The following is an 11961-nucleotide window of genomic DNA, read 5'->3' on the forward strand; positions in this document are numbered from 1 at the left end:
CATGATTCAAGAAACCAATGAGCAAAAATTATGATAATAAGGAATAAATTAATAAATGTAAAAATATGTAAAAACAAAACATACAATATAAATAATAAGAATATAAAAAAGAAAAGGGACAAATCAGGTTTGTATTCACCGTGCAATGGGTGACAACATTTTAATCATGACGATGAAGGAGTGCTGAAGAACGACCTCTCGTCATGACCCGCGGAACTAACGTGTTGCTGCGGTACAGTTTCAAATCGGACATAAATATGTGTCGGACCAGTAGACCCAGCAAGAAACAGCTTGTTTCTGTACAGCTACAATAACACACATTCAGGCTGTTCTCTGGTGGAGAGGCGTTTAAGAATTGTTTGCGCTGATGTTATGAAAATAGTTACATTATCTCTGAGGTGGACGTGCTGATTTGCACTCAGCATTTTCTAGGAGGATGTTTGCAAGATCGTTTCGTGTCAAATCCAACACCGCAATCAAAGGATCAGACAGGTGAGTCACTGCCTCTCTGACTGCCTCTGTTTCAAATCACTTTAATGCTTGTCGTCACTTTTAATCGCTGCAGTGTCGTTCAGTCTGTGTAAATTAGAGTTGAATTGAAACCTCTCAAAAAAAAAAATCCTGACGGTATCAGAAATGATCCAGAATAACAGACTTCAACTTGCACATTGCTGTGACAGGTCAATATGGCAGTGATGCTTGTTTTAAGCCTCATGTTTGTGTGTACAATTATGGAGCATCAGTGTCCTGCAGCACATCAGTAATCTTCATAAACTTGATTTGCTAGTCTGACAATTTCTAATCCCAGTGCCCGAATTTATGTGATTGTATCAAAGCTGTTGATAATATTCATATTAAGATAAAATGTTGATTATCGTGTTATCTTTTTGATGTTGTCTTGGATTTTTCTGTAATCAGACTTCTCCGAGAAAGATCTCTTCAATATCATTTTGTTCTTTTGCATTTTTATACATTATGTGCGTTTAAGTCTGGATTCACATGTCTGGTGTTAATGTTGTGAAAGAAAGCTTCTCGTAGTCATATTTGATACAGATCATTCTGACAGGGTGTGTACATGCCTACAAAGTTCAATGCACCAGACAGTACAAGATAGTAACCAGTTATACAAAAATATGCAAATAACATTGATATTTTGAAGACAAATGATACTTCTTTGACAAGCAGGCCTTGTATTAGAAAACGTCAACTGTTTTTTTTCTTTCCATACATGTGTTTTAAATAGTTCCAACCTGTTGCGTTTACTGGGAAAATCTGAAGAAGGAGGTTAACGACTTCTTGTTTTCTCACACACAGGAGAAAGCTCAAAGCTGACATATCGGCTGCTTTCCCTTCATTGCCTGCTGATGAGCTGTCTGAGCTGATCCCCAACAAAGAGGAATTAAATGTAGTCAAGATTTATGCACATAAGGGAGAGTCTGTGACACTTTATGTTCTTCATAAAAACCCACTCTTCTTTGAACTGGAAAAACGGCTTTATCCTACAGGTACTTTATCTGAACATCAATGTACATCAGGATGAGTAAAAAAAGTACCTTTCTGCAACAAATTTTCACTTTATAATGAATATATATGATATTATTTTCAGTGTATGTGCTTTGGCGATACCCTGCTCTCCTGCCAGCATTCAGAACATGGCCCCCAGTGCTTCAGAAGTTGATTGGAGGGGCAGGTACGTTTATTTTTTAAAGATTAAGACCTGAACAGTTGCTTAAAACTGTACATTAAGACAGATACAATTAACAAGAACTTTTGATTCCCTCAAGATCTCATGCTGCCAGGTGTGGTGGTGTCGTCAAGCGGTCTCCCGGATGTAAAGCAGGGTGACTGCTGTGCTGTAACAGTCGTGAGCAATAGGTAGGCTATGATCAGCAACACGTGAAGACTTCTGTCATAACAATAATAGAAGTCCTCAACAGTGACACTGTTCCTTTGGTTGATGCAGAGCTCCTGTTGCAGTTGGCACTGCTGCCTTGTCGAGTTCAGAGATGCAGAGCGTTGGTATGAAAGGCAGAGGAGTGTGTGTTCTTCACACATACATGGACAGTCTCTGGTAAGTAGCTCCCATTTTTCTTAATTGAAATCCTGCATCTTTTCGAAAGAATGCTTTTGTTTCAAGGGATAGTTTTATATTTCTTAAGGTGGGTTAAATGTGAAGATACTAGAGATACACCGATTGCAATTTCTGTTTTTAACATGTTCTGAAATGTAAAAATAATTATTACCGGAAACTCTGAGGCAAACTAGTTTACTTAACTAACTAATTATTTTTGTGGTATGTGTAAAAGTCTCAATGTAAAAAAACAAAAACATTATGGTTACAGAGTAATATTATTTTTCCTGTTAGTGACTTCCTTGAGTCTCAGCTGGTTGCCTCGCAACCTCTCAGTGACTAGACATCAGGAAGTCAATGGGCATGACATAGAAAAATAATATCATTTCCAACTCAGTCCACTGTGTCCCTGTGTGGAGATCAATAAAGTGACCAAAATTAATATGTTTGTTTTATTTCTGAAAGGCAACGTTTATTTAGATTTCACATTTAAGACATCCTAAGTGCTGCACAGGTGTTTAAAGCACAATATAAACAATATATTTAAACAGGACAAATATGAATACAATAAACAATGAATAAATAACTCAATAAGAAACACAATAAATAAATAAATAAATAGGAGCGTATTCAAAATTTCAAAATGTCAAGCTCAACTTGTATTAAAAGCCAGTGTCAACAGGTGTGTCTTAAGAAGTGATTTAACATTTTCAATGGATTGAGCAACTCTGATGTTCCACAGTTGTGGCGCAGTCACCGCAAAGACTCTGTCACCTTTGGCCTGCATCTCGGAACATCCAAGACCAAGAGCATCTTGTGTGTTGACCAGAGTGCTCTGACTGCAGCCTGTTGGTGCAACAGCTCAGATAATTAAGGAGGTGCCAGATTTACATTTTCAAAAACAAGTAATTAAAACCTTAAAACGTGATTTGGACACGTGCTGCTGCGTTCTGAACCAGCTGCAAGCGCTGAACAAAGAGTTAGAATAGACTAAAGAAGATTTAATAAACATGTGAATGACTCTCTCAACTTCATTTGAAGGAGGATAGGGCTCTACCTTACCCAGCTGTCACAACTGCAAAAAGCTGGTCTTGACCAACAAGCTAATCTTGAAAGAGCTGTCCAAACTCAAACTGAGATTTTTGATGGAAAAGTGACTTTAGGAGACACGACTAACTAAAGCTTTCTCTGTGATTCACTTTTTCTAGGGCATTTGGGGACAAGTCAGGTCCTCCTTCTTTACTGCACACAGAGAGCAAAGGACAAGGGTTGAATGGAGAGGAATGTGATGTTGATAGTGAACAGGAGGAAGAGGAGGAGAAGTGTATGATGGAGGAGGAGGAGGAGCAGCAGCAGCAGAGTGCCGATGAAACAGTCACTGATCAAGCCTGTTCTGGTGTTGGGGAACTGAGTCTGGCTAAGGAGGAGGGAGAGAAAGGTGAAAAGGACAACGAAGAAGAGGAGGGGACTGAGGATGATCAGAAAATGCCACAAGGTATTAGGTTTAGTCATATCCCCCACAGTATGAGTCAAAAGTACTTTTCAACTGTTCATTTGCAACACTTTAAGACAGGCTCAGCTTTTAATAAGGCTAAGCTTCAATGCATGCTGTCTAAAGTTCTAATGAAATTGAAACATTCACTGCTAAATGATTGCAGGGCTGGATTGAGTGTCTGTGGATTTATTTTTGTGGCCATGTTTATTTTATGATGTGGCAAAATGGGAGCGTTTACAGAAAGGAAGGGATGTGACCCGGGTCAAACCTTGATTTCACAGAGATAATGGACGCCCTGCTATTGCAGTGTTTCCTCCATGCTCTCAAGAGCAAGGTGAAGAAGTCAGAGCTCCCTCTGCTGACCAGTACATTTCTTCGCAACCATATGTTCGCCTGCTGGTAAAGTTCAATTCCTCCTTTAAGAAATGCAGAGGGGTACTCACGTTTTGTACTCAAAGCATCTGGTCTTTTTTCAGCCCAAGTGGGAAGCAGCTTGATATCAAGAAATCAAGCTATAAGAAGGTAAACCGCATGTCGAGAATGTGGCATTTAACACATACACATGGACAGATGTGTAACTCCACTAGTGAGCATTAACAAATGTTTTTGTCCAACAGCTTTCCAAGTTTTTACAGGCCATGCAGCAGAAGCATAACCTTGTGCGGGTAAAAGAACTGACCAAGGGTGTGGAGAGCATTGTTGAAGTGGACTGGAAAAATCGAGAGTGAGCTATTGGGATTGGGATTTCAATATTGGGATTGAAAACCTTTACAGCCCGCCCACATGTCAGCCCTTTATTTATTTTTTTTTTTTTATTGCATTAACTCTTTGCAGACTGCGCTCCTTCAGCGTTCCTCAGGAGACAGATGTGGAAGCAGCTCCCGCGCAGGATGGAGGAGAGGGTGAAACACTATACCATCCTCCTGAGATCACTACTCTTTACTCTGTGTCCGCTCGACTGGAGCCTCTCTTTGTGGATGCAAACAAGAGGTGTGTGTGTGTGTGTGTGTGTGTGTGTGTGTGTGTGTGTGTGTGTGTGTGTGTGTGTGTGTGTGTGTGTGTGTGTGTGTGTGTGTGTGTGTGTGTGTGTGTGTGTGTGTGTGTGTGTGTGTGTGTGTGTGTGTGTGTGTGTGTGTGTGTGTGTGTGTGTGTGTGTGTGTGTGTGTGTGTGTGTGTGTGTGTTTTCCTAACTCTCTTCATGAATCCACATGTTTGCTCGGATCAGACAGCAGGGGAACATAGCAGGGAAAGCTGAAGCTTGTGTGAATCACTGAATCCCTATCAGCTCCACGAGCTCTGTAATGTAGCTGAACTCGACCACACTGGGAAGAGATGAGATAATATTCCCATGACACAAGTCACACAATTCTTCATCTTAGGTTGTGTCTGAAATCCCCCACTTGATTAACCATTTTTACTCCACATTGTGTTTTTAATTACACATTTTATATTTTAACATCCTCACTGACTGATGTTTTTGAAACTATGAAATCGTACACTTTGTGGAATTGATTACATAAAGAGTTGTGAGTGCCTCAGACTTTTTGGTTGTCCAGTGCTTTTTTTCAAGGAGCTCATTTCGATGAGTCACAGAAGAAAAGCACTGTTTTTTATTATTTACATTTCTGCTGGTTTTTTCGTCAGTGTGTGAGAATTTCTCGCACACCTATTGTACAGATTTGTTCCTTTTCTTTATACCTTTACCATGGTGCATTTTCCAGTTGTATATTTCAGGCTACATGCAACCTTGAATTGCCTTGGGCTCATACTAGATGCTAAACCCAGTTTCACACCCAGAACATATTGAAATGCTGCCAGCATAGCACTGGAAGCACTCACCACCCCCACCTTCTGCTTAACCAGGGCATAATTCAAACCACAGCAGTCTTCAGCAGTTCTCATGCTGTCTGTCTTCAGAAGGAACAATCTGTCCCCTACAAGACATGAGGCTTCATACATAATTAGTCTTTAAACTCCCAAACATTCAGATCTCAAAAGACCGCCACCGACTGCCCAATTTCACTCTAATTCCATCTGGCTGCAGATAGAAGTCTCTGAGAAAGACTGCTTCCCACCCGTATTGTTCCCCACAACCATAGTGGTTCTAAACTATAGCATGCCTATCACATTTACTGTTCTGTACAATTTCATTTTGTTGCATGTTCTTGGAGGCGAAGCATAATGAACATGCACAAACTCTTTCCTTATAAGTCACAGATGTAATGTTTCTTTGATTTTACACCAAAGTGGGAGACTTTTCTAGTCCAGGAGTTAAAATAAAACATAAATGCGTATTCATAAGATCAGGTATTTTCTAAAAATGGTTTGAGTTCTTAGATGTTATTTTGAGAATTTGTAAAAATAATATTAACTTTTTATTGTGAACAAAATGGTTATTAAGACACTTATTATTAGACAGTAAATCTACTTATAGAGACAAGCATTGCAAATGAGCTTAGCCCATAAATATACAATGCTAGGAGGAAATAGTTGATGCAGTATTGTTGTTCCTATAAATATTATCATGAATTAAGCTTCTGTTTTTTTTTAGTGTGCAATTCATGATTCAAGATTACAAAAGTAATAGGAACCCCCATTAAGAAGTAAGGGTGTCACTGTATTGATACATTTCTCACAATCATTCCTGTACTCATGTGTGCTTTGGTGCTTCCACAGAAAAGGGACAATCCTACAGCCTGCTGACGTGAGAAACATTGTCACGGAGTATGTGAAGCAGAATGAATTGGTGGATGAAAATAATAAGAAGTAAGAAGATCCTAAACTTCTGTAACAAGAAATGAATTTGCTGCTGCAGATTGTTATTTTTAGCCATTGTTTTTGGCTCTAGGGTAAAATAATGGGTTTCTATATCACATAGAAATATATAAAACTCTAGTTTGCTGACATAAGATGAGACAGTAATCGCACAACACTGAGGGCACAGAGTTCTTTTAGACTTTGAAGATAAGCAGCATTTTGTTGATAATGGGTGCACTTGTAAAAGTGCAGCATTAAAGCCCACTGAACAAATACTGGGCTGACCCCAGACCATGTGATGTGATATAATTGGCTAAAATGCTTAAATGTGACTCTCATGTTTCTTTTTAGCTCCTGAAAATCGTGCATGTTCTGATGTGAAACTAATTGATATTGACTAGACTGAAATTAGATCAAATCTGCCCTGAAAGTTAAAGGCAAATTTTATTGAATTTGTCATGTTCCACTGCAGTATGTTTCCTGTTGCAGGGCAGCTCTGCAGTGTTTAAATGCTCCTTTTTAATTCAATGTGCACCAATCCTTTTCTCTTCTTTAATAGTTACGTAACCATAAACCCAACTCTGTGCGACTGCCTGTTGGAGAAATCTGAGTACCAGGAGATAGATTCTCTCAAGTGGGATGACCTCTTTAGCAGGTAAATGTTTTTCTCCTGTCTCGATGTGTGATTCAAGGTACCGCACTGAAAATAAAAACTGCTGCTATTGAAAACAAAAAAAATGTATTAAAACAAGGCATGTCATTTTGCTTCTAGTCCCTTTGTCTCAAGTCATATATATTTGTGAAGTGTTTGAGCAGATTGACCAAATGGAAAAAGCTGGGAGAATTCAGATTCTCCACAGGATTGGAGGTTCTCTGTAATGACTGCCCCTTCCTGCTTTTAGGTCATGATAGTGTTGACCTGTTTATTTATAAGACTAGTTCGATCAATATATCTTTGTCTGTTCTTGTTTTAAGAATATCAACATTTATCTTGGTTATTTCTGATCGATATGCCAACACTGTGAAAGGCTGAAAATGTTCAAGATGTTTTAGTTGTGCTATGCTCCAAAGGTCTCATAATCAAATTTAAGTAGAGATCAGTTCTGTTGGTGACTGGCACTGCCAGTACTGACTGCCGAGAACATGGGTAAATACCATTATTATGGTCCTGTGATTTACTGGCGAACAGTCCAGGGTGTATCCACCCTCTCGCCCAATGACAGCTTGGATCGACTCCAGCTCCCTGGGACACGGAACAGGGAAAAGCCGTATAGATAATGGATTGGTGTATGGACCATCATTATGGGGTTAAACATATAAAACATGGAGAGTGTTAGAAATGTGTTACTCATGTCAACTTTGCCCTCAAACATAAATTAGGTGATACTGATGACAACTTGAGGCAATGTGAATTAAGGCTCAGTGAGACAAGATATATTCATTTTTGCTTGATTGCGGTAACTACACCATTAGGTAAATGAAAATGGGAAAAAATATAGCTTAAGTTTACATGTAGACTTTGGTGAAGGTATGCTCTACATTAGTTACATGTATGGAGGGATAGATATTTAAGCAAATCTGGTACAACTTTATCCTTGTGTCTCTTAACTTCTTGGGCAGATTTAACAGTATATCTTCTCATTTTCACAGGACTTTGGGAAGAATGCAGGAGTGCTATGAAGTTGTATTCCCTGGACAAGCACCCATGAGAAAGAAGGGCCACATTGAGCCCATTGACATCTCTGTGGCTTCTCGAGGCTCCAATAAGAAGGTTAAAACTTTCACCTCAAACTTTCAAATTGTAAGCTGCAGGTCAGCAGCGATTACTTCTCATTCATTATCTCTACTGACGATACTTGAGACTTTAACAAGACGAATGGTCTGCAGTTGATCAAGTCCGTCATTAGGTGCTGGTGTTCTTTGGGATGTTAACGCATCTTTGTTTAGCATGTTAGCAGGCCAAGCTTTGCTAAACTTAGTACAGCAGGGACTTAAAGGGATGTCAGTTATGCTGATATTTATGTATAGATATATCTGAGAATGTATCCTGAAGTGGACATAAGTAACTGTGAAATTAGACAGAGACACATTTCAGTTTTAACAAGAAATAGCCCCATAACCAGAAAAAGGTTGTTGTAATATTTTTGGCTCGGATGTTGAGGACTAATTAACCCACGCTGTCCTAGAGCCATGCTGCCAGAGAAGCCGCAGATCTGATCAAGATGAATTGTTGGATAACCGTTGAGAAATTAACCTGCCAGTGCTCCCTGTTGAGTATTAGAGACACTGTTTATACATGACCTCAGCTACAAACCTTTGGCATTTGAGTACCAGGTGATCTTTTTACTTATTGACTGGCATAGATTAAGTACAGATAAGCAGTAAACTCATGTCAGTTTATTAACAGTCCTGCTGATTAACTGTTCCAGCTCTAACAGTTTCCATACTCTTCCTTTAGGTTACTGTGATAAAGAACCTGGAACTGTACGGTTTGGATCCTGCAGTTGTGGCCACTGCTCTGCAACACCGAGTTCAGGCCAGCTCTGTCCTGCAGTCAATCCCTGGAGCCAAAGACAAAGTCCTGGTGCAGATCCAAGGGAACCAGATACATCAAGTCGGCAATTTCCTACTAGGTTTGGAACATAATACTTTAATGTGAAGGGTAATCACTGAATTGACTAGATAATGTGACCTCACCGCCTTACAAATCGCTTCTGTCATTGTTTTCCACTTTTACACACAAATTCACTTTATCTTATCTTTTTTTTTTTTTTTTGAATTTCAGATCATTATCAAATTCCTCGAAAGTACATCCAAGGACTAGACAAAGCTCCAAAAGGTGGCAAGAAAAAATAACATTTCATTCTGTAATACCAACAATTTGCTGTCCTAAAAGCTGCTTTACTTTAGGTAAACACAATAAAAACAGTTTGTGTAATAAAGTTGATCCACTGTCATCTTCTGAAGGATGATGACAGAAAGCACAAGACTTTGTTGTTCTTTGTTTGTCTCCCAGTGATTATACCAATTTAAGGAGCTGAGCATTTCAAGAATTTGGTCTTGGCGGTGAGGAGGCCTCTTCTCTCAGTCCAGGGTGTATCCCACCCTCTCGCCCAATGACAGCTTGCATCGGCTCCAGCTCCCTGGGACACGGAACGGGGAAAAGCCGTATAGATAATGGATTGGTGTATGGACCATCATTATGGGGTTAAACATATAAAACATGGAGAGTGTTAGAAATGTGGCATGTCAACTTTTCCCTTAAACATAAATTAGGTGATACTGATGACAACTTGAGGCAATGTGAATTAAGGCTCAGTGAGACAAGATATATTCATTTTGCTTGATTGCGGTAACTACACCATTAGGTAAATGAAAATGGGAAAAAATATAACTTAAGTTTACATGTAGACTTTGGTGAAGGTATGCTCTACATTAGTTACATGTATGGAGGGATAGAGATATAAAACATGGAGAGTGTTAGAAATATGTCAACTTTGCCCTCAAACATAAATTACTTTTCTCTCTGTGGTTTAAACCTGCAAAACAATCATAGTAAACAAGGTAAAACAATATTATGTTCAACTCAGACTTGAAAAAAAATACCTTAAAGGTAACATTCACAGCAGTAAAGCAGAGCGGGACAGGCATTTGGTTAGGGTTTGGTCTGTGGTGTAACTAGGACAAGGCAACTTCAGGTCTTGTTAGGTCATGTTAAATCCAGATACATATTTATAATCCAACGTGACACTACAAAATTAAGCCTTGTTTCAATCAAGCCTGTCTTCTGTGGGATAATACTTAAAATTGAACTTTAGGAATTCCCCACACCAAAGGAAATTTCACAATTATCCTGCAGTAATTATTTTGAGCATGTATACTTCTTAATTTTAATGTGTTTGTTTTTTTAAGAGATGGACTCCACTTTAACTCGAGGCTGTGTTCAATTACGCAGCCTCAGCTATGTTGAGGTCAGGTCTCGGGGACGACCAGCATGATGTCTCGTCTGCAAGTTCAGAGTTTTTATCGAGTTTTTTATGTTTTTTCGAATAGCTGTAAAAGATGGAATTTACTCCATTCTTTGCTTTCTGTAAACTGTATCCACTTCTCAGCCACTAATTGCTCATTTGAGAGAAGTACATGCAGGATGCATGAAGATGAGGGGGCATTTGAACGTAACAGGACAGAGTAATGCAACAGTTTTTCGTTTATTTATAGTAATTGTTCTCCCAAAATAAACTGGAATGTAACAGCAAATACAGATAAGATGGTAGAGCATGGTTTTTAATCAATTTAAGTAGTTAACTTATCTGCTTTGGAAAGCATCCAACACTTACTTACTGACTTATAGAGCTGCAGCTAATTTTCACAGAAGGCTTTAGACTGGCATGAGAATAAATACCAACTCTTTTCCAAACCTGGCATTTTTATAAAACTTGAATTGTTCCATTATACTGTCTACCACTTTGTCAGCTTGCAGTTATTTCTACACTGTTTTTCTCCAGGTGGGAGGCCTGGGTTCGGGGCCGACTGATGGCTCCTCTCCCGCATGCCGTTCCCTGCTCTCTCTCTCTCTCTCCCTGGTTCCTGGTTCTTTGTCCACTGTCCTATCTCTGGACAAATATTTTAAAGACAATCAAATCGTGTTTCATGGAGTCTTTAATGAAAGGCAGCTGAGAGAAACAAAGTAATTAGCTGGTTAAGACTCTCATGAGATCATTTCCACTATTCCCAGAAACCAATAAGGTGCACCTGTGAACACTTCCTCTAGGACAATGTCTTAGTGATGGTGTTTATTAAAGACACCAGACAATTTTTTATATGGGGCTTCGTTTTGAAGCAGATGGACTTGTCTGAATATTGAGAGGAAACTTGGATTGGTTGCATTATACAGGTACAGTACATGTTAGAAGCCATGTTGCAAGACTCAGCATTCTATCAGCGTCTGCTGCCATAATTATCCCCAGGTTAAATCCTTACCATTAGAAGTACTTGTCAGTGGTGCGGAGGTATATCTCAGTTACAGCATGGATGACAGACAGCAGCAAGAAACTCATGGACACCTTCACTTCCTCTTTCTGTAACGCCGCAGGATTCCATGACTTTGTTAACCTTGGAGAGAAATGGCTAGAGTTTGTCAGGTTGCTGGAGAGCATGCAGTTCCTCATCCAGATGTTCAGGAGTGTGATGGTTTCACCTCAGGAAAAGATATTGGTCATATAAGACCTCCTGCTTTCTTATCCATTAATTTACCAACATGATTTTGCCATAGACTGTCTATAAACATGGATGAAGTCTCAGTGATGTTACCCATTGGTTTCTGGAGGGCTGTTTTGGAGCCAGTGTATTGTTTGGAAATGCCGACTCTATCAAACCTTCAGTCAACCTCACTACAGGCAAAGAGCTGGAGCTGTGGCAGGCCTTAAGCCTCTTGACAAACTGCTACAATGCAGCGGGTTGCATCGGTCCCGCCTCTAATTATACATAGCTTGTATCTTTTATTACTCTAGGAACTAGAAAATCAAAAATCATACATTTTGCATGCTTGTGTTTTTTCAGGCCGATCAAACAAAGAGTGTCCTCGTCACCATATAGATTTACTGTGTTCCATGGAGTAATAATGGCCTCCAATGACCAT

General features: G+C 39.4%; 1 protein-coding gene across 1 annotated transcript; it reads left to right on the top strand.

Moving 5' to 3' along the window:
- The first annotated feature begins 240 nt into the window (after positions 1-240).
- eif2d (eukaryotic translation initiation factor 2D) lies at positions 241-9312 on the top strand. The gene is made up of 15 exons (XM_061057572.1): positions 241-492; positions 1315-1505; positions 1607-1690; positions 1785-1875; positions 1964-2071; positions 3280-3566; positions 3848-3965; positions 4043-4088; positions 4184-4290; positions 4401-4556; positions 6243-6332; positions 6883-6978; positions 7974-8094; positions 8782-8956; positions 9109-9312. Exons 1-15 carry the CDS (start codon positions 437-439, stop codon positions 9177-9179), a joined length of 1797 nt encoding a protein of 598 aa, XP_060913555.1. The 5' UTR covers positions 241-436; the 3' UTR covers positions 9180-9312.
- The last annotated feature ends 2649 nt before the right edge of the window (positions 9313-11961 follow it).

The sequence above is a fragment of the Labrus mixtus genome, chromosome 15, assembly GCF_963584025.1.
Source record: "Labrus mixtus chromosome 15, fLabMix1.1, whole genome shotgun sequence".
In the NCBI taxonomy this organism is placed as follows: domain Eukaryota; kingdom Metazoa; phylum Chordata; class Actinopteri; order Labriformes; family Labridae; genus Labrus; species Labrus mixtus.

What these genes read in the sequence shown, in the direction of transcription:
- eif2d (XM_061057572.1), top strand. Translation starts at nt 437, where the DNA reads ATGTTTGCAAGATCGTTTCGTGTCAAATCCAACACCGCAATCAAAGGA. An exon ending in TGGGATGACCTCTTTAGCAG is followed by an intron (nt 6,979 to 7,973) that starts GTAAATGTTTTT and finishes TCATTTTCACAG; the next exon opens with GACTTTGGGAAGAATGCAGG. An exon ending in CTCGAGGCTCCAATAAGAAG is followed by an intron (nt 8,095 to 8,781) that starts GTTAAAACTTTC and finishes CTCTTCCTTTAG; the next exon opens with GTTACTGTGATAAAGAACCT.